Source organism: Colobus angolensis, unplaced genomic scaffold (genome assembly GCF_000951035.1).
Source record: "Colobus angolensis palliatus isolate OR3802 unplaced genomic scaffold, Cang.pa_1.0 Scaffold266, whole genome shotgun sequence".
In the NCBI taxonomy this organism is placed as follows: domain Eukaryota; kingdom Metazoa; phylum Chordata; class Mammalia; order Primates; family Cercopithecidae; genus Colobus; species Colobus angolensis.
Genome location: NW_012115888.1, coordinates 3,104,436 through 3,131,216, shown reverse-complemented (window position 1 = coordinate 3,131,216; position 26,781 = coordinate 3,104,436). Strand labels below are relative to the sequence as shown.

The 26,781-nt window shown below is 44.8% G+C and overlaps 1 protein-coding gene across 1 annotated transcript in view; it reads right to left on the bottom strand.

Annotated features, from left to right (window-relative positions):
- Positions 1-7,177: 7,177 nt before the first annotated feature.
- MYO10 (myosin X) overlaps positions 7,178-26,781 on the bottom strand; it is a 213,558-nt gene continuing 193,954 nt past the window's right edge. Inside the window, exons 27-39 of the mRNA XM_011947462.1 lie at positions 26,048-26,141; positions 24,186-24,241; positions 21,867-22,009; positions 21,315-21,509; positions 19,956-20,113; positions 17,936-18,059; positions 16,756-17,053; positions 15,597-15,804; positions 14,548-14,684; positions 13,268-13,388; positions 12,372-12,824; positions 10,433-10,624; positions 7,178-8,652 (exon numbers count right to left, since the gene is read on the bottom strand). Of these exons, the coding sequence (XP_011802852.1) occupies positions 8,551-8,652; positions 10,433-10,624; positions 12,372-12,824; positions 13,268-13,388; positions 14,548-14,684; positions 15,597-15,804; positions 16,756-17,053; positions 17,936-18,059; positions 19,956-20,113; positions 21,315-21,509; positions 21,867-22,009; positions 24,186-24,241; positions 26,048-26,141 (2,281 nt within the window). The 3' untranslated portion in view covers positions 7,178-8,550. The remainder of the gene's footprint in view (positions 8,653-10,432; positions 10,625-12,371; positions 12,825-13,267; positions 13,389-14,547; positions 14,685-15,596; positions 15,805-16,755; positions 17,054-17,935; positions 18,060-19,955; positions 20,114-21,314; positions 21,510-21,866; positions 22,010-24,185; positions 24,242-26,047; positions 26,142-26,781) is intronic.

Sequence of the window (26,781 nt, the reverse complement as noted above, 5' to 3'; positions counted from 1 at the left end):
GCAGGTGGATCACGAGGTAAGGAGTTTGAGACCAGCCTGGCCAACATGGTGAAACCCCATGTCTACCAAAAAAAAAAAAAAAATTTGCTGGGCATGTTGGCAGGTGCCTGTAATCCCAGCTACTCAGGAGGCTGAGGCAGGAGAATCACTTGAACCCAGGAGGTGGAGGTTACAGTGAGTCGAGATGGCCCATTGCACTCCAGCCTGGGCAACAAGAGCAAAACTCTGTCTCAGAAAAAAAAGAAGTGGATGTTATTTTAGCTACTGAAATTGGGGGAGATTTGTTACACAGCTAAACCTAACTGTTACAGCAAGTTAAATAAACTGCTTTCTAAATCTCAATAGCTTCACTATAAAATAGATATTAAAATAGATGATAAATAGCACCTATCTCATGGCAAGGACAAAACCAGATGCTGATGGCAGCACACTTGGTGCCAAGCCTGAAACATGTGCTGAGCAAATGGTAACTAATGCCATTGATTACATCGAAAAGAGAATATTAACACAGTAACACAAAGGAAGGAGAGGGTAAGAAAGAATTACTTTAGATCATTGGCCATCAGAGAAATGCAAATCAAACCCACAATGAGATACCATCTCACACCAGTTAGAAAGGCAATCATTTAAAAAGTCATGAAACAACAAGTGCTAGAGAGGATGTGGAGAAATAGGAACGCTTTTACACTGTTGGTGGGACTGTAAAGTAATTCAACCATTGTGGAAGACCATATGGTGATTCCTCAAGGATCTAGAATTAGAAATACCATATGACCCAGCCATCCCATTACTGGGCATACACCCGAAGGATTATAAATCACGCTGTTCTAAAGACACATGCAGACGTATATTTATTGTGGCACTATTCACAATAGCAAAGACTTGGAATCAACCCAAATGTCCATCAGTGATAGACTGGATTAAGAAAATGTGGCACATATACACCATGGAATACTATGCAGCCATAAAAAAAGGATGAGTTCGTGCCCTTGGTAGGGACATGGATGAAGCTAGAAACCATCATTCTGAGTAAACTATCGCAAGGACAGAAAACCAAACACTGCATGTTCTCACTTATAGGTGGAAATTGAACAATGAGAACAAATGAGAACACTCGGACACAGGGTGGGGAACATCACACACCAGGGCCTGTCGTGGGGTGGGGAGAGCAGGAAGGGATAGCATTAGGAGAAATACCTAATGGAAATGAGTTAATGGGTACAGCACACCAACATGGCACATGTATACTTATGTAACAAACCTGCACGTTGTGCACATGTACCCTAGAACTTAAAGTATAATACAAAAAAATAAATCCACATTCTGCTCATTTTTGCCTCATGACTTTTCTCCATTCATTGGTTCCACTGCCCTGGCCTGTGCTCACTCTGTATACCACAAATCTGCATCTGGGGGCTAAATGTTCTCCTCCCTTCAAAACTTCCCTCTGAACACTTTCTTTCTAGACCCCTTCAACACAAATCCAGATGGTCCACATACTCTGTTAATTGTCTTATATTTATATCTTGTACTAACAACTAGGCTCTAAGCAACTTAATAAAGATGGTTGGTGTTGATCCTTGGGGTTATCTTATCTCCAGTTAAGAGGCCTATTAAATTTCCTGAATGCCGAGTCATTCAGTGAACTCACAGAGAACTATTCCCCCAATAGATGGCATTTGTAGGAATCCCTGGGTATTCTCTCCCCAGCATATCATAAGGGAATGATGAGAACTCGAATGTAACAACTAGTTCCCACCAAGCAAACGTCTGAATACTTCAGGGTCCGTAGATCCTGTTTATGTCTCAAACTGCTTATCAGCTGTAACCCGGTTATTACTTGAAAGTAAAAATAGAAGTCCCTGGGAGAACTAAAGATGGAAACAGATCCTATACTGCATTTTTAATTTTCCCACCTTAATTACACCCCCTATCAAAACAAACTGCTTAAGGCTTTATAAGTGTCTTCTTTCTGCTTCTTTCAGAGGTTGTCTTCTGAACCAGCAAATATCATTTTTAAATTTAAACAAAAGACATCTCCTCTCCATTGTGTTTTATCCGTGGTGTGCAGGACCTCTGGCTCCTACCAGCTTGCCAGAGGTGACTGTGTGCTGTGTGCGTCTCATTCCAACTCCCCCTCCAGTGGTGACACTCTGGAGCCTGAAATTAGCCATAGTGGGGATATTTACACCATGAAAATCAGCAAATTCTGTGAAGCAAGGTTTTGTTTTTTGTTTTTGTTGTTGTTTTCCCCAGAGATCAGTTGGTAAGCATTTATTAGCACATCATGGCCAGATCTCCATGGGCTTAGAAAGTACAGCTCCCATCACCAGGAAACATTCATCATCTTCGTCACTGCAGAATGCTTTGAATTGTGAGACTAGTAAAATGGGAACTCAATGCAAGCATGACCAGGACAAATGCTGCTAAGCCACAGCCAGTCCAGCTGGAATATGAGTTAGGTAGAGAGAGGCTTGAGACAAGGCTGGAGGGGCACACACAGGCAGAAAACACAGGGCTTGCCGGGTGCAGTGGCTCACGCCTGTAATCCCAACACTTTGGGAGGCTGAAGTGGGCAGATCACAAGGTCAGGAGTTCGAGACTAGCCTGGCCAACATGGTGAAACCTCGTCTCTACTACAAATATAAAAATTAGCCGGGTATGGTGACGGGCGCCTGTAATCCAGCTACTTGGGAGGCTGAGGTAGGAGAATCACTTGAACCTGGGAGGTAGAGGTTGCAGTGAGCTGAGATCACTGCACTCCTGAGTGACAGAGTTGGACTCCATCTGGGAGGGGGGGAAAAAGAAAACATAGGGCTCTAAAGGCATAAACATTTATGTTTCAGTGGTATGGAAAGTTATATGAATAGTTTTGCATAGGAAATAAATATATTTGGGTTTATGTTTTCTAAAGATCTCTCTAGGTATCTGGTCTGTGGAGAATAGGATAGACACATGGTGGGGAGGGCAAGGGTGGAAGACCAAAGAAGACACTATTTTGGATCAGGACAAGGGAGCCCCAGCATGTCTTCTGACCTCTGCCTTGCACCTGCCCCATGCCCATCTCCACACCCCACCTGTGCTTGTGCTCCCAGCGCTCTCCACCAGGAATCCCTTCCTCTCCCATCCCAAGTCCTGCCATATTGCAAGACCAGCTCAAGGTCCACACCCCTCCACCTTGTATCCTCCCCTGTCATCCCAGTCACATCAATCTACTTGCCTTGGCACCTGGAATACTACTTCCTGATAATCACAAGACTTGCTCTGCTACCTTGTGTGGTCATTTCACATTTTATGTGAATTTGTCTGATCTCCATAACTTAAAGTTTATTATGGAGATCGGTGGTGAGATCTGTGACTAAATTGAGCCCCCAGAACATTCCAAGCAGGCACGATGCTAGATATCTTGGGGCATGTGGAGGGAAGATAGAATCTGTCCCAGAGAAGCTTTCGTTCATCTGCAGATTTATCAAATACAAAGTCAGGTGATGCTGAGCCAGTTTGCACTGATAAGGAAATGCAGGGAGGGAGGAGATTCATGTAAAACAGTGGGTAAGAAACACTTAAAGCAACTATCTCAAAACTGGGGACTGTATTCCTTGCATCACACATGGAATCAAAATTCTAACTGTAGCTTTGCTTCTAAAGGAAGTATTATACATCCGTAATTACCATAATTACCTACAACAGAGGTCAGCACATTCTTTCTATGAAGAACCAGAGAGTAAATATTATTAGCTTTGTGGTGGGCCTCTGTTGCAACTACTCATCTCTGCCGTTGTGGTACAAATGCACAAACTATCCACGAATACACAGAGATCTGTTTCAATAAAACTTTATTCACAGAAACAGGTGGCAGGGTAGATTTGGTCTCTGTACTGTAGTTCACTGACCCCTGACCTAAAAGATTACATACTTTGAAAATAGCAATGCCAAACCTTGAATCCAGGTCCAGTATTTTCCAGCAATCATGATGCTTCTCTGATCAACCGAACAAAACAGTTATAAATGTACTGGCTAAATTTGGCTTTATGCACTTGTTTTGTCCCCTATTTTAGTATAAGCTTTTGGTGAGTAGGGATTTTCAAATTATTTAAAGCACTTATTTTTATACCCAGTACACACAAATGCAGAACTTTACTATAGCAGATTTTTTACCCCAATTTAGTGTACTACCTGAATAAAAAGCTTAGTAACTAAAAAAATTGCCCTCTTAGATTTCTGAACTATTTTTTTCTTTCTTTTTTTTTTTTTTTAGAGACAGGGTCTTGCTTTGTCACCCACACTGGAATGCAGTGGTACCATCATGGCTCACTGCAGCCTTGACCTCCTGGGCTCAAATGATTTTTCTCAGCCTCCTCAGTAGCTGGGACTATAGATGCACACTACCACACCTGGCTAATGTTTAATTTTTTGTAGAGACAGGGTCTTGTCATGTTGCCCAGGGTGGTCTTGAAATCCTGAGCTCGTGATCTTCTCTTGCCTTGGCCTTCCAACATGCTGGGATTACAGGCATGAGCCAGCATGCCTGGCTAAAACTATTTTTACAGAGAACTTACGTGGTGATATGGTTTGGCTGTGTCCCCACCCAAATCTCATCTTGAATTGTAACTCTCATAATCCCCACCTGTCATGGGAGGGACCTGATGTGAGGTAATTGAATCATGGGGGCGGGTTTTCCCATGCTGTTCTCGTTGATAGTGAATAAGTCTCAGAAGATCTAACGGTTTTATAAAGGGGGGGTTACCCTGCACACGCTCTCTTGCCTGCTGCCATGTAAGGTGTGCCTTTGCTCCTCTTTCGCCATCCACCATGATTGTGAGGCCTCCCCAGACATGTGAGACTGTGAGTCCATTCAACTTGTTTTTCTTTAGAAATTACCCAGTCTCAGGCATGTCCTTATAGCAGTGTGAGAATGGACTAACACAGATGGCCTTATCCTGTTTTTCCACAAAGCTATCTGAGGTACTATATAATCATCAAAAATAATAAGGCAATTCTATAGGTATTAATGTAGGATGAGAGCTAAAATACTAGGCTGAGACAAAAGCAAGCTGCAACAATTTATGTTTATATTAAAAATGATGGGGATATATATGTGTGAGTATATGACTGGACAGTTTATTTTTGAGAGAATATTCAATAAAACAGTAAAAATAGCTGTTTCTGGGAAAAGAAAATGGGTAATTAGAGGGCTACAGCTGGAAAAAAAGTAACATTTTACTTCTAGTATTTGAGATTTTTGTTTTACAAGTCACCTATATATATTAGCTTTCAAAAGAATTAAAAAATTAAAAATACTAGATTGTTGGCATCTGAAATAAAATACTTTATGCTGATGCCTTCCTCAGTAATAAACACAGACATTCAAAACTACAGTCAGCCCTCAGTGTCCATGTGGTCTGAATTCAACCACAGATTGAAAATATTTGAAAAAAAATTTTTTGGCGGGGCACAGTGGCTCACACCTGTCATCCTAGCACTTTGGGAGACTGAGGTGGGAGGATTGGTTGAGGCTGCAATGAGCTGTGACTGTGCCTCTGTACTCTAGCCTGGTGACAGAGTGAGACCCTGTCTCAAACAAAACAGTTTTTAAAACACACACACATACCGTATATCAACTATTTATGCAGCATTTACGTTGTGTTAGTTATCAGTAACCTGGAGATGATTTAAAGTGGAAGGAAAGATGTGTGCAGGTTCTATGCAAATACTACACCACTATATATCAGGGACTTGAGCATCTGTGAATTTTGTATCCTGGGGGAGTCCTGGAACCAATCTCCCTTGGATACCAAGGGACGACTGCACTTCACTGACCTTGTTCAAAGCTACTGACATCACACACACCAAGGAGTGCACGTAAAAGCAGTAAAATTGGAATAGGTTCTGTGGCTAGGGGAAACTCAGTGGTACTTTGTTAGCTGTGATGCTGCTCTACAGTGATGGGAGATGTCACCACTGGGGAAACTGAATGAAGGGCACGCAGCCCTCCCTGTATGTTCTGTTACAACTTTCTCTGAGTCTGTAATTATTTCTAAATAAGAGGCTAAACACAAAATCACAGCTATGCCACGTAAAGGCTCACGCGTCAATCTACATTCTAACTATGGTGCTGCTCTAACCCCTTATCTGAGTCATGCCTTTCCTTGCCTATTTCCCCATCTGTAATTGAGGGCGGGGGACAGCCTTCCAGAGTAAATTAAGTCACAGAGGGAATCCTGAGAGGTGTGCAGTAGAAAGAAGACTTCTGTCAGATTCTCTCTGGGCCTAAAATAAAAACAAAGAACACACATCCGAGTCTTTCCCAGCCTTCCTTCGGTCCCTGGGTGGGGGGCACAGGCTCCAGGCAGCACCTGGCTTCAGGTTCCATCCCAATCCCTGCAGAATGGGAAGAAACTATTTGTGAGCATGAGCAGAGGTGGGAGTCAGTGGTCTGCAAGGGAAGTGGCGCTTGCTCATGCCAGATGCCTGGTCTGGTGGTTTGGGTACATTGGCAACCAAACCACCTACCTGTGTGTTCTACTCCACAGGGAGGTGCAGGCAGGTTCTAGGATCTGGAGTTTCAAGATCAGGCACCCTTTGGGGCTGACACAGGAGACTGACATAAACACATTTCAAGTCCTCAGCTGTGTGTGACTTCATTTATCAGCCCCTTCTTTTGCCTCTTGGCTTTCTTGAAGTCACACTCAGTGTCTACAAGAGCAGTGGAGACAGCTGCAGTTCTGTGTTTGGACCTGGTGAGCAAGTCCATGCAACAAACACAAAGCCCAGACACTGAAACCCCAGCATTAACACCAAAAAGCCAGCCGGGCGCGGTAGCTCACACCTGTAATCCCCAGCACTGTGGGAGGCTGAGGCAGATGGATCACTTGAGGTCAGGAGTTCGAGACCAGCCTGGCCAACATGGTGAAACCCCATCTCTACTAAAAATACAAAACCTAGCCAGGCATGGTGGTGCTCGCCTGTAGTCCCAGCTCCTTGGGAGGCTAAGGCAGGAGGATTGCTAGAACCCAGGAGGCAGAGGCTGCAGTGAGCCGAGATTGTGCCACTATACTCCAGCCTGGGCAACAGACTCTTGTCTCTAAAGAAAAAAAAACCCACCACAAAGCCAAACAAGCATAAGCCTCCCCTCCATGGCACTTCGAGCCTCCTCTGATAAAGGAAACACACAGCGTGTTAGCTAGTATCTTTTATTGTCAGACCTGTGAGCCAACAGTTTTGCAGGGTTGCGCACAACGGGACAAGGCAAATTTCTTGTGTGGGTAGACCTAGCTGGCCCAAGTCTTTAAAACTTTTCCATATAAAAATAGAAGTCCAAGACCAGATTATTTTTCTTCTGGTCATAAATGCTGATTTATTTACAGGTGCCTTGTTCAGACCACCATTATAAACTTGGGATAAAATATGTATTTTAACTAAAGCCTCAGCATTTAATGTCAGGGTCCTTTAAAGGTTCACTCAAATGTTAAGACATTTCTGGAATGCAGCGTCTCTACCCCATAGTCAACATGGTTGTACCTGTAGTCGATCCAGAGGGATACAACTTAACCTTCCAAGTAACACTTTAACTTAAATCTTTTAGACATGAAAGACTCCAAAATGACTTCATTCTTGTTCTAAAACCAGCACTGGAGCCAGCTGTTGAAGAGTAGTTTATAAATACAGTTATCTTGTAGGCTGCATATCTGTTTATAATACAGCAGACACAGATGCAGACTTTGCTACATGTAAAACAAAATGGAGTCAACACGTGTTTTTCAAAATACAGCAAAGACAGGAAAATCCAGGATTCCGGTTTGTTAATAAAACCACCTTATAAAGTAACAATTGAGACTATAGCTCTGCACTATTAAAAATATACAGACAGACTGTGTACACCATTGCACATCCTTTTTCCCTTTGCTTTTTAATGCTCATGAAACCATGATTAAAGTGTTGAGTTTATGAACACATGCATGAACAGGCAAGCACGTACACTTAAAAGATGAAACAAAGAACAAAGCTGATCATGTCATTCCATGAGAAAGGCTGCCCGCAGCACTCCAGCTCAAACACACAGTCCCCTCGGGCTCTCTATCCCCTCCCTACTCCCTCACCTTCCCTCAGATTCGGGGAAATCAGGTTGGGAGGTTAGCGCATCATTGACAGAGAATGCCCCCCTTCCACACTCTGGAAGTCTCCCCAGGAAGGGGGGGGAAGGCAGTTCCCTTCAGTAGCACAGTTAGGGTCGATTAGTGTTGGTTCCACAAGTTAAGGCACTTCCGGCTGCTTTGGTGGCAGCATGGTTCCTCCCCTCCTTTTTTAAGGCATGTGTCCTCTAAGAGTAGTAAAGCTTTGGAAACTGTGCAGACTGTTAAAGTTGACAGCTTAATACAGGATCATTGAAGTCGGCAGGCAAAAGGATCCTCAGAGACACCTCCCTCCGACCAGAAGCTTCCAGAAAGCCTGGGCAGCTCTGTGTTTCGGCTGGGCATGGCACACTGGAGCCAGCTGAGGCCAGAGGGTGGTGCGTTCAGGTAGCAAAGACAGGTGGGCTCCGTCCCGCCTTCACCTGGAGCTGCCCTGGCTGCTGGCGGAGCGTGTCGTGCTGTAGCGCTTCTTCACGATCATGCTGATGTAGGCTTTCATGAGCTTAGCCACATCCACCACCTGCCCAGGGGGGAAGCAGAACCAACACATGGTCACGAGTCTCCCCCAGGCAAAGGGTCCTGCCTAATAACCAGACATTCCCTGGGCACCCTTCCATAGCTTTCCGTGCTAATCCACAGCTCCCATTTTGCAGGAAGCCAGAAGTTTAGCCGTTTTTCACCTTCCTCATCAGGGAGAGGTGGAATCTCGGTTTTTCCAAATACAATGTGCACCACCTGGTGGTTCTTTCACACAAACGTGCCAACTTGGCTTGATGTAAACTGTCAGATTTTGCACATTAAAATACAGAGCTACCCAAGGAAGCTGAAGTTACTCAGTGTCAACAGTGCTAGGATTACTATCCCCGCTTAAAATAAATGTGAAATGACAGAGTCCATAATTACAGCCTTTAAAGACAGGATCATCTAATTCTAGTCAATTCCTTAGGATGCAGCTGAAGAAACAAGATAACTGAGGCCCTACGGGCTGGGAGAGCGGCCAGCTCCCCAGACACCAGGCCCGCTTCTGTTCCATACCAGCCACCTCCTCCAGCTGGGATCTCCATTAGCTCCCTCCCATGGTGTCCCCGTCATTGACACCCCTTCTCACAGCTGGCCTGGACCCTGTGCAGGCATCATAACTGGCTTCCATTTCCCTGCTTGCTGTCTTCCCTTCCAGTCCCACCCAGATCACTGTCTGTAAATTCACTGTTATGCCATGCACAATCAAATATCCCATAGTGGTTCCTTGTTGTCTACTGGATCTCACCAAATCCTGCAGCCTGGCACCTGGAACCCTTGAGTCCAGAGCTCCCCACCTTCTTCCGTCCCACTGCACGTCTCCCCATCAGCCTAGGGAACCTACAATGCCACATCCTCCAAGCACCTGGAACGTCCTCCTCACCACCTCTCCATTACGAACCAGGCGGCAGGTGACTCCTCTCCACTCACCACGTTGGATTGCTAGCTGTTCCCTTTGTGGAAGCTTCAATAAGCTTCTTGTATTATACTCTTTGAACTTTGAAGCTGGTAGCATATATATTTAGAGGCCTTTTAGTGTGTGTGGTTTCACAATCTAGAATGAGCTGCACCTAGGATGGTCATGCTCCCAGCTCCCTCCCGGTCTCAAGAGGCCACCAGAACCGAGTCTCACAGCTCTGACACTGCCATAATTGTTAACTAATTTTCATAAAGTTTTGTTGCAAAGAATATACTTTTTCACGGACATCTATGTCACTTCCCTTTCTCTTCCTTTCCTCCAAGGGTAAGACTCTGTGACACAATGGAACCAAATTCCTCTGTTGCAAAAGCATACGGAAGAAATATGGGGTTCTCAGATTTTAGCCTGCAGGGAACCAGCAGCTGGGAAGGGACCACAACACTGTATTTTCGTTTTTTTTTTGAGACGGAGTCGCTCTGTCACCTGGGCTGCACTAGCACAATCTTGGCTCACTACAACCTCTGCCGCCCAGGTTCAAGCAGTTCTTCTGCCTCAGTCTCCCGAGTATCTGGGACTACAGGCACCCACCACCACACCCAGCTAGTTTTTGCATTTTTAGTAGAGACGGGGTTTCACCATGTTGGCCAGGATGGTCTTAATCTCCTAACCTTGTGATCCGCCCACCTTGGCCTCCCAAAGTGCTGGGATTACAGGCGTGAGCCACCGCGCCTGGCTGTATTTTCATATTTTAAAGAAAAATATTCAAAGAAAATGACCTGGTCAAAGGCATGAGGAAATGGGGTCTTGTTTTTCTGTCTTGTCAAAACCATGAATAAAAAGATGAACTTGCTTTGCCTCTTACCTCACTGGTTTCAAAGAGCAGCTCCCTCTCATCGACCACGATCTTGTACGTATTCGCCAGGGGTGCCCCAAAAGAGAGGATGTGTTCATACTGGAAGACTTCCAGTGGCCTTCCCTCCCCACGCTTGTAGACGGAGACGGCGTCCGCGCTGACACCCAACCAGAGCTCCTGAGGGAAGCCACCTTCCTTGCACTGGTGGGCAGGAGAGTCAACGGAAGAGTTAAGTCATGAAATGGTTGGCAACAGCATCTAACCCGTAAGACAGGCTTTGAGTGAAGTCCTCTGCACGGAAGATTAAATATGTTCAACGTGCGTGCATGCATGGAGGGGCATGAAATACGAGAAACGGCACCTCTCTGGCTATCTTGATTGATTTCTAATGAGTTAATCTCATGCATTTGGGAAGAGCTCACTAACTGGGAGATCTAACGTCTTGCTTTGACTCTCCACTTCTTGGCATTATTCTACTAGCTGTTTGGTTTAGCCACATGGAAGTGGCCTGGTAATGCACATGCTGGCCGGGGGACTGAAGGAAGCTCCCCTCCTCAAGACAAGGCGACTCTTTAATATCTCCAGTTCTGCCTCCAATTCTCTTTGCAGATGGTTAGTCTTCAAATACAAAATCTAGGATCACAGAGGGAAATGCTCCACATCACGCATGCTGAGCAGTTCTGGCTCCTCTTGACAAGGAGCAGCAATGGCCTTCCATATGCAGAGTGGGAACAGGGTCTTGACTGGTTTTGGTTTAACTGTACACTTTCCTGTACAGATTGGTGGAAGAAAACAAGAGCCCATATGTAGGGGCTAACAACACAGGGCTGATCCAAACCTGGACAAGCAGGAGGGCTATAAATTGGGGACACTGAAGAGAGTCCCTAGTTTGTATCCCTAATAACCAGATATTCTCTGCATTCTCCATGCAAAAGCCAGTAGCTTTCTATGCTAATCCACAGCTCACATTTTGCAGGAAGCCAAGAGTTTAACTGCTATTATTACCTATTCCTTGTCAGGGAGAAGTGGAATCATGGCTTTGTACAAAGCACCTGATGTTTTTATACTTAAAAACAAACTTCATTGAACCGATCAACCAACCAAACCAAAAACATCACCCAATGAAAAGCCATTAATGGATCCTAGAATATACAATCAATATTTAGATTTTTACAGACCCTCAATTTAAAGTCATTGGATAACATGCGGAATTACTACGATCATCAAAAAAAAAAAAAAAAAAAAAACGGAAGCTAATTTAGACCAGGAGCTGGCAAACGTATCGGTTAAGGGCCACACAGGAAAGATTTTTAGACTTTGTGGATCACGTGGTCTCTGTCACAACTACTCAACTCTGCACAAAAACAGCCAGAGAATGTATCTAAAGGAATGAGCTTGGCTGGGTTCCAATAAAACATTAGAAAAAAGGAGGGAGGCAAGATCTGACCCACAGACCAGTTTGCCAAACTCTCATCTATACCATTAGTAAGACGGCTTTTCAATAAGTGGTCTACTTAAAAAAAAATCAGTACTGGGTTGATGCTAATGGCTAAATTCCATTATGAAACAGACATTCTTTCAAACACAGGGTTGTAAAGAAAAAAAGTAAAACGCAAGTACATCCACAGTTTCTAATTTGTATATATAGCTATACATTTTTTTAAATGTAGATTTTTATCAGTGTTTAAAAAATTAGATCTATAGCTTCCCTAAGGAAGGGTAGTAAAAGAATAGATGACATCTTAATTTTGCATTCATTCCTAATATTACAGAGGCATTTACTACAAAGGAGAGGAGAAACTGAGGAGAAGGGAGGTGTTAATGGTACAGTTTGGGGGGCTCGAATAAAAAAGGTTGAGAGAGCAAAGTGCTCCGTCTTGTCTTCTCTCCATATGAACTTGGCCGTGACACACCCCACCCACCCCGACACATGGCAGCCACTTCTCACCTCCACATCAAACAGCGTCGAGCCATAGCCAGGCCACTCCTTGATCAAGGCCATGTACTTGGCCATGGCCTGTTCCTGGTTCATTCCCTGAAATTTCTTCCACTTGTCAATGATACTGGCTCGAGCAGAGGAGACCTCTTCCTTAATCCACATGTCCAGCATCTGCTCCTCCTCCACTTTCTGGCGGACCACAGACCCTGTCCGGAAGCTCCGCCTCAGGGTCCCCTCCAGGAAGCTCGTCCGCCTCTTCTCCAGCCGCTCACAAGGGGTGAAGGTTTTGGTTGACTGGCTGATGCGGGCCTTGAGTCTCTGCAGGGAATAAACCTCTTCGAGAGGTGGGATGGCAGCGTGCAGAGTATAATCCCCCTGCAGATACTGGAGTCGCAGGGCGGCAAGAACCTGGAGGTTTTCTTCTGGGGCTGGATGGTGGCCATGGATAACCGCCTCGTGGGCCTGAAAGGAGACAGTAAACAGCTTTCTGGTCAACGCACTGCCATGCCATGGGATGCCCACAACGCTTCCTCCCTCATTTCATCAGGGTTTCTCTCACACTCACCTTCCCTGACTGCCCTGGTTAAAACTGCACCCTCACCCCTGCTCATTGCTTTAAATTTAATTTTCTCCCTAGCACAGATACCATCTAACACACGTCATATATTTTATTCCTTACGGTCTCTCTCCTGTCAACTAGAACAGTTCCTGGAATGGTGGTTCAAATGAAATGTGTAGCAGGTTTCATTCTACAAATGAATGAAAGAGCAGCTGGGCCTTGGCTTTGCTGGGAAATCTACAGGTGTGCCTCATTTCTAAGGTACCAGTTAACTTACAAGGCTCAGTATTAACTGGTTTTACCCTTGCTGCCCGCAAAGAAATCTGTTTCTAACGATTCCTTTTACCTGTTCAAACATAAATGCAAATTCCACACTGTCTTTCGGCACGTTGTCTGTGTCCAGGAAGCAGTAAAGTTTGAAGTAGAATTTCCATGGCAGGTCCCCCACCTCGGATGCGGCAGCCAGCCTACAGAGAGGAGCCAAGAGAGGCTCAGAAAATGAACGAGAGGGGCCTTCGGTGACCCGCAGGGAGCTGACTTTACATGGTGTATTCTAAGGACACAGACATTCTGTCCAGGCCCAGATAACAGTGGACAGAGATGGGGACAGAGAAATAAACAGAGTGAAAAATGTACTTTCACCCTGATTTTGCTGTAAGAAAACAAGCAGGCAGCCTCTGGTTAAGCCAGCTAACAAGTGTTTTCTGAGAGCCGCATTCGAATTAGTACCAGGCTAAGCATTATGCTGAGTCCACGGGAAGAAAAGAAACAAAAGCCTGTTTCTTTATTACCTTTACCAAGCCTCAGATACATTATGAGAACATTTATAAAAACTGATGTGAATATTCTTGTATGAGGGCTGTGTTTATACTAAGCAGGAATACCTTCCATGCTACTTAGAGAATATGAAGTCACAGATCAAATATCGTAAGTCTATTATAGGCTGGGTGCGGTGGCTCACCCCTGTAATCCCAGCACTTTGGGAGGCCCAGGTGGGCAGATCACCTGAGATCAGGAGTTTGGGACTAGCCTGGCCAACATGGCCAAACCCCGTCTGTACTAAAAATACAAAAATTAGCTGGGCGTGGTGGTGCGTGCCCGTAATCCCAGCTACTCAGGAGGCTGAGGCAGGAGAATCGCTTGAACCCAGGAGGCAGAGGTTGTAGTGAGCCAAGGTTGTGCCACTGCACTTCAGCCTGGGCGACAGAGCAAGACTCCGTCTCAAAAAAAAAAAAAAAACAAAAACTGTAGGTCCATTTTATGTTGTAGATATAAAACATAGTTTAAAGAGTTTATAAGTTGACTTCGGTCAATCAGGCCAATTTCAAAGCTAATGACAACTGGAAACCTAAAAAATCAAGAAATACCCAGACAAGTCCAACATGGAACTGAGAAAAGTAATGGGGTAAAAAACCACTAACAAGTTACATCATGTAAGACCATGGCTTTATCTAGGAATCGAGAAAAATAGCAGATATGCAAAGTTAAACAGGCATCAACCCAAGTAAAATAAAACTAACTCCAATACACCGTGAAGCCAAAAACGGAATGGAAGGTCAAACCCCCAACCCTGCTCTGTAATTTCTCGTATTTGCTCTTCTGACACAGTAGGGAAAAGGAACTTACTTTTCAAACTTTGCTAAGACATCAGCTACAACGGTTCGACTTTCAATGGCTTTGTCGACGTGGCCGTTGTATTCAAACAAAGCAAACATGTTCCTGCTGTCCTCCATGGCGAGGCCTCGGATCAGCTTCTCCACCACCTGGAAGACACACCAGGGGGACTTCAGTTCCACAGGCTGCGGCCCCAACACATGCTCCCAGAGGTGCCATCACCAGATCCCAGAGGGAGCTGCCAGCACAAGGGCGTCTCCAAGCAGCTTCCTTATAAATGTTACCCATGTGGCCATCCCAGAATTTCAAAAGTGCCATTTTCCCTTGTTCTCTGGAAATCAGGTTTATCTCTTTCTTGCCAAAAAGAACCCAGGGTATTTTGCCCATTGGCAGAGGCAGATGCTGGGCTGATTTCTTGCAAACCTATACAGAACCCAGGGTATTTTGCCCATTGGCAGAGGCAGATGCTGGGCTGATTTCTTGCAAACCTATATTAACCGGAAAAGTGGGTGAAAAGCTGCAGTCCTGTCTTTTATCTGATGCATTTATGAACTCGAACAACAGAGACTCCAGATGATTTTTTTTGCACAGGAAACCTTGGGGGGTGGGGTCGGGGGGTGGTTATTGGATTACCCTTTTGGCCAATTAGTTTTATAATAGTAAGTTCAAATTTAAATAAGAAAATGTTTTCATCTGATATTCATCTAGCTAGTCATGTGGCAAACAAACACTTTGTTGCAGAAGCACTGCAATAAACCCTCATTAAAGTGGCTGGACTTGCGCCAGGTCTGCAGCTCTGCTAGACATTCAGCTGCTTCTCAGATTAGCAAGATTATGTCTCACGTACTTTGAGTATATCTCTGTGATTCCACTCATCTTATTTTTATCTCTATATTCATGTGGTTGCTTGTGGGTTACATGCATTTCCTTAGTATTGAGCAGCTGTACTAAGCAAATTCCAACTGTGCAGGACAGCCGCTCTAACGCTGCACGATGTTGCTGACCCGGCTGTATCTGCAGCAAGGCATCTAACAGAACAAGCAGCCGCCGCCTCTCCTCACCTCCCCAGCGGTGGTGTGGGAGTTGATGGTGATCTTGCAGGAGCCTCCGCCATGGCAATAGACCGTGGATGTCATTTCCTGCCTGTGGATCAGAGCTTCTATTTCATCTCGGGAAGGCACAAACTCTCGGCATTTGGTTTTCTTAAGAGATTCGTAAGTGAAGAGAGCGTATTTTTCCATCTCGGTTCCTGGAAACTGTTCCCGTATCCTAGGAGACAAACACTAACTGTTAATTTTTAGGCTGCTGGGAACTGGGCTGTGTCAAGGTTCTGTAGACCAAAGCGGTGAATGGTCCCCCACTGGTGAATGGAGCAAGCACCAGTGACTTCTTGGCAAGGGCCCGCTTCATTCTGTGCAGTTCAATTTAAATACAAAAAACCCCTAAAGAGCGAATGTCTCAGTGGGAGCAACTGTGCTGCCAACTCACCTCTGCAGTATTGTTAATACTTGAAAGAGTCACGCCTCATACTATCATATGAAAATTCTTGGCCAGGTGCCGTGGCTCACACCTGTAATCCCAGCACTTTGGGAGGCAGAGGCAGGTGGATCACCTGAGGTCAGCAGTTGGAGACCAGCCCAACCAACATAGTGAAACCCTGTCTCTACTCAAAATACAAAAAAATTAGGCATTGTGGCGGGTGCCTGTAATCTCAGATACTTGGGAGGCTGAGGCAGGAGAATCGCTTGAACCCAGGAGGCGGAGGTTGCAGTGACCGAGATCATGCCATTGCACTCTAGCCTGGGCAACAAGAGCAAAACTCAAAAAACAAAAAGCAAAAGAAATTTCTTTTTCTATAGCTAATCAAAATCTCTATCAGATTGTTTCTACCTCTTTGATCTGGAACAAATATCCAAGTTTTTTTTTTTTTTTTAAAATATAGAGTAGTGGTAATTAATGGATTGATCCAATCTCCTATACATTAGGACATTACACCCAAGGTGACTTGGTCCCTGAAATAACCTTGTGTGGCTTAAAAAGAAAAAGGATGGCAGCATTCTGTAAGCTTGCTCAGGCAACCCACGAGTCTGACCCAGAGGTCCCTGTCCTACTAGAGGTGCCTTCTGCTCAAGAGCCTCTTTATCTGAACGAGGACCCAGTGTCCCACCTGCGTGAGCAGCTCTGCCCAGCTCATCTCCCGTGCCCACATGCTTCATTTACCTTTTCAGATGGAACTTGAGATACTTGAGAATCCCTCGACTTGGCAGGAAGGTGCAGCTCAGGCATGTCAGGATCTGCCAGCTGTACAGGTTGCCCACACTGCCAGGGTGGGGCACTTTGTTGGTCTGTTTGATGAGCTGGCAGTACAGCTCGTCCCGCAGAGGCCGCAGGTCATGCCCTGTCTGTAGGATGCCCTGGATTATGGGAATCGGGTCAGACATGGACTCCAGCTGCTGCAGGGAATTGAATATCTTGATGGCCTCATCCTGAAGGGTGGTATAGCCTTTGTCTTTAAGCACTACGACAAGCAAAACAAACACAGAAGTCATCCGAGGGGTTCAGAATAGGGCGTGGGTACAGTCGGAGCAGTAGTGAAGACAAAGGAATAAATGAGGAGGACGGATGCAATGCCCACCACACTCCCTGCACATCTCAGTCAGCTGAACACCAATCTAAAAGCACAGAGGTGGGTAAGGTGACACTGTTTTGTTATCTAACTGAACTTCTTACCACATAAAATGCTTACTTAAAAGGTAATCTGTTGCTGAACAAAATCCTTTTTTGGAATGCAAGATTACTTAGGCTCTGGTTGTCTGGCTACTTGGCCAGGTGCAACGGCTCATACCTGTAATCTCAGCACTTTGGGAGGCTGAGGCAGGCGGGTCACTTCAGGCCAAGAGTTCAAGACCAGCCTGGGCAATATGGCAAAACCCTGTCTCTATTAAAAATACAAAAATTAGCTGGATGTGGTGGCGGGCGCCTGTAATCCCAGCTACTTGGGAGGCCGAGGCAGGAGAACGACTTAAACCTGGGAGACAGAGGTTGCAATGAACTGAGATTGCACCACCGCACCCCAGCCTGGGTGACATAGTAAGACTCTGTCTAAAAAAACAAAAAACAAACAAAAACAGGCTACTCTCAGTTCATGAGGAGAGCTGGCATTTTCTGACTCCTTTAAATCTCTTCTTTTACTACAGCAATCAATCTTAGCATTACTACTACCACACTCTAGAAGTCTTGCTTTAGTAATGAATCTAAGTATATTTCATCTTTTCCTTCCAAGTCATGATGAATAAGAGGTCTTTGAGCTAAAAACAAATGCTACTGTGTTAAGCTAAAGAGCTAGCAGCGCAAGTGGAATCATGGTCTCTGAGGAGTCGGGGTGGAACTTTGGACTTACAGTTGAGATTTATGTCCCCGTACGGAAGGGGCAGGAGTGGAGAGTGCAAGGGGTGATGGGTGTATCGAAGGATCGGGTTCCGCTTGTAAATCTGTTCCACCACATCCGAGTTCAGGCAGTTCTCCTAAAAATCAAGCAAGCTTATTGTAAGAAACCGGTACCTAAAGGAACAAAATCAACTGTATTTTCCTACATATAAATATTTTTCAAGAGTCTCAAACATCCATAAACCTAGTGGGACAAAGATGGTGGAAATCTAGTGTTAGGTGATTTCATGCACGAAGATACTCATAATCTGTGTTTGAAGACAAGTCACAAAAATACATTCTTATAGCTCATTTCATAATCTGTGTTTGAAGACAAGTCACAAAAATACATTCTTATAGCTCATTTCTTTTTTTTTTTTGAGATGGAGTCTCGCTCTGTCACCTGGGCTGGAGTGCGGTGGCCCGGTCTGGGCTCACTGCAAGCTCCACCTCCCAGGTTCATGCCATTCTCCTGCCTCAGCCTCCCTAGTAGCTGGGACTAAAGGCGCCTGCCACCACGCCCGGCTAATTTTTTGTATTTTTAGTAGAGACAGTGTTTCACGGTGTTAGCCAGGATGGTTGTGATCTCCTGACCTCGTGATCCGCCCGCCTCTGCCTCCCAAAGTGCTGGGATTACAAGCGTAAGCCACTGTGCCTGGCCTACAGCTCATTTCTTAGTTTCTCACGCATGTATTTCCCCATGTGATTTTAAATTTTCTCCCCTGGAGATTACATACACTTAAAAAATCTCATCTCGGCACGGCGCGGTGGCTCACACCCGTAATCCCAGCACTTTCGGAGACGGATGCAGGTGGATCATGAGGTCAGGAGTTTGAGACCAGCCTGACCAACATGGTGAAACCTTGTCTCCACTAAAAATATGAAAATTAGCTGGGCGTGGTGGCGGGCACCTGTAATCCCAGCTACTCAGGAGGCTGAGGCAGGATAATTGCTTGAACCCAGGAGGCGGAGGTTGCAGTGAGCCAAGATCGCACCATGGCACTCCAGCCTGGCTGACAGAGGGAGACTCCATCTCAAAAAAAAAAAAAAAAAACAATTTAATCTAGGCTGGGCACAGTGGCTCATGCCTGTGCATTTTGAGAGCCTAAGGTAGGAGGATCAGTTGGGCCCAGGAGTTCGAGACCAGCCTGGGCAACATAGTGAGGACCTGTCTCTATAAAAAACAGAAGAGCAAAATAAAAAAATTAATCTGATCTTCTTTTATTGCTTTAGCCATCAGTAGCTAAATCATGTTGTTTTTATCTACAGTTCATTTCATAAGCACATTTTGCTAGTTCTTGAATTGCTGTTTTCTATTCTCTCTATACCTGAAAACTACACACATTAATATATTCTTGGGGAGACCGTCCTTCCACGTGCCTGCCCGCCCTTCCACCCTTGAAACGTAAGAGAATCTCACAGAATTTCCTCATCATGTACTTATGCCCCTAAAATGTTCATCTGGGATATGAAAAAAACAAAGTTACTTTTAGAACCTTAAATAAACAGAAAAGTTGGAGGAGAGGTAATGAATCATTCTATCATGGTAATTTCATTTCCACTATAAAACGTTTTCAGTAATACCCAATTGAAGGGCACAAAAAATTTTTTTATTTACTTAAATAATTTCTATGGACTGATTTAGGGTAACCTGACTCATTTTTTTTTTTTTTTTATTATACTTTAAGTTCTAGGGTACATGTGCATAACGTGCAGGTTTGTTACATATGTATACATGTGCCATGTTGGTGTGCTGCACCCATCAACTCGTCAGCACCCATCAGTTCATCATTTATATCAGGTATAACCTCAAGTGATCTACCTGCCTCAGCCTTCCAAAGTGCCGGAATTACAGGCGTGAGCTACCGTGCCGGCCAACCAAGCACTAGTTTTGATTACAGAATAAAAACTGAGCTTCACTAATGCTGAGGTCTTGGTGCTCTAAGGGTAGAATCTCTGAGCTGTCATCACCCACCTTGATGGGCTTGTCTTACCTTGATGTCTTGAATCAGCTGCTGGGTGGGGGTGTCGATCGGGGCCTTGGTGTCGGTCACGTTTTGAATGGCACTGGACCACCGGGTGGCCTCATTGAGCAGCTTGGTGTAGAGCCGGTAACAGTGCTTGCGCCCATACACGGTGACGTTCCAGTAGCCTGCAATGGCAGGGGTGCCCAGCACACGCATGTCAATGCCAGCCTCAGGGACCGGGGCATTGCCTGTATCCTCTCTGACCTCAGTCCCTTTAATTGTTCAATTCAATAGACGCTGAATTCCTACATATGTCCTGTCCTGCCCTGCACTAGGTATCTAGAGATGAAAAAAAAACAGTATCTCTTGCACTGTGACATTTACAGCTGAGACAGGGAGATGAATATTAGAACAATAAACCCATCATTAAATATATGAAGATAAATGATAACTGGCTCTGGAAGGGAAAAGGGTAAGTTAATGTCTCTTTCTGGGCTCCGGAACAGGAGTGAAAACTCTCTCCGATTTCTGACTTTCCTTCTTATTTCCTATTTCTTCCTTTCCTTTCCTTAGCCTCTCCCTTCAGAAGACAGCACTTGTGCCTGGCAGTGTGTGAGTTCAGAGGCAAACTGTCCGAACCATCACCCAAATCTGACGCGAATGGAACAACTAGGTTAAACAGAAGCACAAGATCACGACCAGCAACATCAAAATAAACCATCTTCTGGAAACACTTTTATAATACTACAAAAATGAAAAGAAATCCTCTAATTTACATGTGTGCTTTCTATGCTACTAGGGCTAAGTTCATGGACAGTCAGGATTTATCTTTTACAGGTTGTATAGGACGCTCATTGTACAATGATGGAAAACAGCCTGGCCCACATGGCAAAACCTCCACCAAAAGTATAAAATTAGCCCGGTGTGATGGTGCATGCCTGGAGTCCTAGCTACTCCTCGGGAGGCTGAGGTGGGAGGATTGCTTCAGCCTTGGAAAGCTGTAGTGAACCATGATCGTACCATTGCACTACAGCCTGGGCAACAGTGTGAGACCCTGTCTCAAAAATAATAAGAATAAAAATTTAAAATAAAAGGATGAAAACAGAGTATATGAAAACAAAGCTTCCCGTACGATGCCCTGCATCTGTTGACATTTTCTTGTCCTTGCGAGAGTCTTCCTACCACTCCGTGAATCAAGACCTCTAGCACGGCTTAAACACTAAGTAGTCACATAGCTAACCCCAGACAGGCTTAGAAGATAAACCAAGAAGACACCTTCTTTGGGAGGAAATAAAGTACCCACTAGGAAGGAATCTTATTCCTTGCCTGGAGCAAGCCCAGACTTTAAGATCTGATGCTCAGGGTTCGGGCAGCCCGCCTGGTTACCTGTCTCTTTGAATATCTTCTCATCTGGGGGGACGACAGAGCAGAGGCTGTTGAGGACCAGGGTCCCCAGTTTCAGCGCATTCTTCTCTGAGCTCTTGTAGTAATCCAGGGAATTGTGGGTGAGTACAAACCACCGTTTCTTCAGTTTCAGTGAAGACATCTTTGGACTGTTCTTCACCTCTTTGTGCAACCATCCTGGAAAAAAGATGAAAGTGTAAATGAAAATCTATGAGAAGAAACCCCAAAGACCATACCATCATCCACATAATGCCAACACATGGATGGGTTTCTAGCCACTTGCCAGAAAAAGACCACGGTCACCCCAACTCGATGTAAATGGAACTACGTGAAAGAAAAGCACAAAATCACAACTAGCAACAAAAACACAATCCTCTAGAAACAATTTATAATGTCACAAATTAAAAATCACTTAAAAAATCTCCAACAGTCAAAATGGGAAAAGCAGCTCAAAATGAAAATGCTGCAGATATCTATATGTAAATGGAAAGGGGAGCCTGTTAAACAGACCAAGGAAGCAGGGCAGGCAGTCACCTCTCACGATGAATTCCTGGCCCTCCACTCTGGTGTCCCCTTTGGACCTCTGCAGCAGGGTTATCCAGTGGTGCATCTCCTCCGGCGTGTCGGCGTTGCAGTGCAGCACCCGGTTGGCCGTGATGATCACAAACGAGTTGGGTCTGAGCGACAAGGTGAGAAGGAAACAAGGCCCCTTAGCTCTACCGTCAGCATCACCTCTGTGTGAACCGCGACTCGGTGCCTTCTTCCTGCCTTCTGGGTCACGGGATATACACTGCTAGGCTTATTCATGTTTTTATTAAGGCAAACCTTGCTCATTTCTGCAGAATTTCTTTTACGCATCATTAACCTTTAAACTTGGAACGACACATTCATTCTGAAGGTCCTGGAAGGGAAAACATTTCTTCATGCAAAACTTTCCAGATGAAACTCAGTTCCGGGAAGGCTAAATAAGGTGACCACGAGGGAAAATTTTTTTTGATGCCTCTCCAAAGTCAATTTTTTTCCTGCCTTGGGTAATATTTCTGTGGATTGGTAATGAAATGTCAGACAGCAGCAGTAAAAGAGGATCAGTAAATAGGTGTAGGTGGAACATCTTAAATGCTTGATTACGCTTTGTAGAAAAAGCCACCTGGGTCTGTGTTTTCAAAGTGATCTGACAAGGGTGCATTTCCTAGTCATGGATAACGTGATCATGGAAATTTACTTTGTCCCTCACCTCTTTTTGTCTGGAAATGCCCTGAACCTCTCTCACAGGCCCTTGCTCTGATATAAATACTAACTCCTCTATCTAACAGCTTACGCTAGCGAATGTGAACTCTTTCTTGCAAGTCTTCAAATGTTCACTGTAGTTAGGTGACACAAAAGTTTAAGAAAAGGAAGGCCGGGCGCGGTGGCTCAAGCCTGTAATCCCAGCTACTTGGGAGGCCGAGGCAGGGTGGATCACGAGATCAGGAGATCGAGACCATCCTGGCTAACACAGTGAAACCCCGTCTCTACTAAAAAATACAAAAAACTAGCCGGGCGAGGTGGCGGGTGCCTGTAGTCCCAGCTACTTGGGAGGCCGAGTCAGGAGAATGGCGTAAACCCGGGAGGCGGAACTTGCAGTGAGCTGAGGTCCGGCCACTGCACTCCAGCCTGGGCGACAGAGCCAGACTCTGTCTCAAAAAAAAAAAAAAAAAAAAAGGAGTAACTGCACTGCAGGACACAGGGAAAACTACGCAAACAGGCTGAACTAGAGGTGCCCCTTAAAAAATAAAAAATAACCCAACCCTTTTTTTCTATAGTTGGAAAGGGAGAAAAGTGGCCAGTTGAGGAAGACAGAAAAGCCTGAAAGAGGATGCGAAATTCTAAGGATGGATCATCACATGCCCAGCCTGGAGGAGTGAAGGGCTTGGGAGAGCAAAGGTGTGGAGAAGGTGAGGTAGAAACTCACATACCAGAATAAGAAGCATCAGGGCTTTGATTACTGATAACACATACATGTTAAAGATTGAGCCAGGTATCAGGGGTGCAGGCTGACTACTAAAAACAAAGGACCCATGGTTCAGAAGGGCCTTTGTCAATGGGAGGGTGACAGAGACCCCACAGCTCTAATTCTGCCATGTAGGCCCTATATTTTGTTGTCAATTTTAACATACTCATATTCATTTTCCGGCTGTCTTACTGAGGGCAGAAGACAATTTTGATTCTTTCCTGGTCTGTCCTAGAGAAACTTTTCTTAAATTCTGCTGCAGGCCAGAACTAGAACTTACAAGATAATACATAAAAACAGAGACAATAAAGTTCACTGGGCAGAAAGACGCCTCAGATCATCTCCAAAGATGATTTGCCTTCAAAAATCGAAACCAAAAAGGGTGCCAAGAAAGAAGAAATGTCAAGGAAAATAAATGTTTGTGGTTTATTAATACTCTACATGTACATTATCATCAAAATCCTTTCCAAGTTCATTGTTAAGTTCAGAAAGGAGAATGAGTCCCTTCCCCTTTGCTGGAATATCATTTTCCTAAACAGGTATTTTCTTCCTGTATAAATCCCAAGTTTGTCCCTGTATACACATGAAAAATATTTATTCCTCATGCTTTTTTAAATTGTCTAAATTAGGTTCCCAGGCTTTTCCCCAGGACTCCAAAGATACCCAGAGAAGGAGACTTCCAGATGATGTAAAATTGGGTACCAAGAAGGCAGACTTTGGATTGCTGGGGTTGACAAGGTGGGAACACACAGCCTCGTGTGATTTCACAGCCCTGCAAAGAGGGACGTAACCCAGCAGCACAGACACCTGTGGACACACACAGGTGATGAGCTGTTTTTATTAAGAGCCACATCTGAGCTTACCTATCAGGGCTGTCAGAGGCACACACGGAATCAATCAGCCCCACATCCAAGGTGCCCTGGAAAAGAACAAAAAGTAAAGAGAATGAGAACCACTAAAGTAGGGTGCACACTATAGTAACACCTCTAGCCCACAACTCGCCATCACACAGAAAAGGCTCTTTTCTTTTTAACTTCAAAATAATAGTCATCTATGAGATCACTCCTCTGTTGTGTGAGTACAAATAGCCTCTACACAGGGCAGAATCTATAGCCCATTTATTTTTAAAAATTACGAGTTAATCATTCCCTCTTGTCCTTTCAATAATTTATTTCTATGTTTTTAAAAAATTAATATTTTACTAAACTTTCTACAAGTACCTCTACGTTAATTTAATTTACTTTGTTTCTGAAGCAGAGTTTTACTCTGTTGCCCAGGCTGGAGCGTGATGGTATGATCTTGGTTCACCCCAACCTCTGCCTCCCAGGTTCAAGTGATTCTCGTGCCTCAGCCTCCCAAGTAGCTAGGACTACAGGTGTGGGCCACCACACCTGGATAATTTTGTGTTTCAGTAGAGGTGGGGTCTCGCCATGTTGGCCAGGCTGGTCTCAAACTCCAGGCAGCCTCAAGTGATCCACCTGCCTTGGCCTCCCAAAGTATTGGGATTACAGGTCTGAGCTCCCTCGCCCAGCTCCCCCTTATTCTTAAAACAAGCTCAGTGAACAGTGTTTATAACCTTCTTTCAATAGCACACATTTACTGATTTTATTGTGTCCTTTGATTAAATTTTACACTTCTTCGCCCAAGAAACTTTATTTCAAGTTTTTCTGATGAGGAAATAAAACATGATTTCCAAAGTAGGGTTTTGTAACTTTGTGCATGTGTCTGGGATAGAGGGAAGACAAAGAATACAATTTGGATTTCAGCCCAGCGCAGTGGCTCACGCCTGTAATCCCAGCACTTTGGGAGACTGAGGCATGCGGATTGCCTGAGCTCAGGAGTTCGAGACCAGCCTGGGCAACATGGTGAAACCCCGTCTCTACTAAAATACAAAAAATTAGCTGGGTGTGGCGGCATATGCCTGTAGTCCCAGCTACTCAGGAGGCTGAGGCAGGAGAATTGCTTGAACCTGGAGGTGGAGGTTGCAGTGAGCTGAGATCTCGCCACTGCACTCCAGCCTGGGCGACAGAGTAAGACTCCATCTCAAAAAAAAGGAATACAATATAGATTTAGATTTCACCGTCCTTTGAAGATTAAGTGTAATGTGTGTTTCCGTGACTTCATAAAAAGTAGGATTACGTCTTTTGTTCTTTTGGGTTTGAGGCGGGAGAACTGGAAGGTATTACTACTTATAACCTTCTACAATTTATTTGGTTTTGTTTGTTTTTTTAGGAGAGAGGGTCAGGCTGCTGGAGTTCGGTGGCGCAATCGTAGCCTCAAATTCTCAGGCTCAAGCAATCCTCCTGCCTCAGCCTGCCAAGCAGCTGGGACTACAGGCACATAACACCACGCCTGGATGATTGTTAATTTTTTTCATAGAGGCAGTGTCTTGCTATGTTTCTCAGGCTGGTCTTGAACTCCTGGCCTCAAGTGATCCTCCCACCTCAGCCTCCCAAAGTGCTGGGACTACAGGCATGAGCCACAGTGTCCAACTTAATTTACTGTATTTATTATTATTATATTATATTTTACTATTTATTGTATTTATTATTGTATTGATTTTAAACTCAAATGGTCCTGTTTTTCTCCTTAATTATTCTACATTTACCTTTAAAAAAAAAAGACCGTCTGGAAATTCCCAATCTTTCCCTTTTTTACCATCCTGACGCCCTCCCCATCCCTGCCCCCAGACGCCCCACCCCCATCCTAGGTAGCGCTCCCATACCACAGCATTCTGTGGGTTTGCCTGCTCATCATGCATCTCCTGGATCTCCTGGTCTGTGGACGCATGGACCTGACTCAGCACGCTGAACCACTGGCTGTGGGGAAGAGAGAACAACTGTGAAGGAGAGGCCAACCTCGTACTGGCAAAGCAGTAGTGCCCTACTGCACGTAATCTGTGAAAATAACATCTCGAAGCACCTTTGCTTTTAATTTCATTACTTCTTAGGGATAAATGTCGGTTTCATTACCAAAGAATAAAGTGAGAAGCAGCAGATAAAGTACCTGTAAATGCCTTTAAGTGCTCTATTATGTTCTAACTTTAGGTCAATGCACGGCCTTGTCTCCAGGTCCCATAGACCTTTATAGACATTTGACAATGATGAATGAGTTCCTTGAGAAATTAACAGCAAATAATAAAATCCTCAGTTCTACCCAAAATACTTGTATCAAAGATCCTTACTTAAGATATTATTTATCAACTAGGGAACATTCAGGTGCTTTTTCTGTTTAAAAAATAAATTTTGGCTGGGTGCGGTAGCTCATGCCTGTAATCCCAGCACTTTGGGAAGCCAAGGTGGGCGGATCATGAGGTTAGGAGATCAAGACCATCCTGGCTAACATGGTGAAACCCCGTCTCTACTAAAAATACAAACAAACTAGCCGGACGAGGTGGCGGGCACCTGTGGTCCCAGCTACTCGGGAGGCTGAGGCAGGCGGGTCACTTCAGGCCAAGAG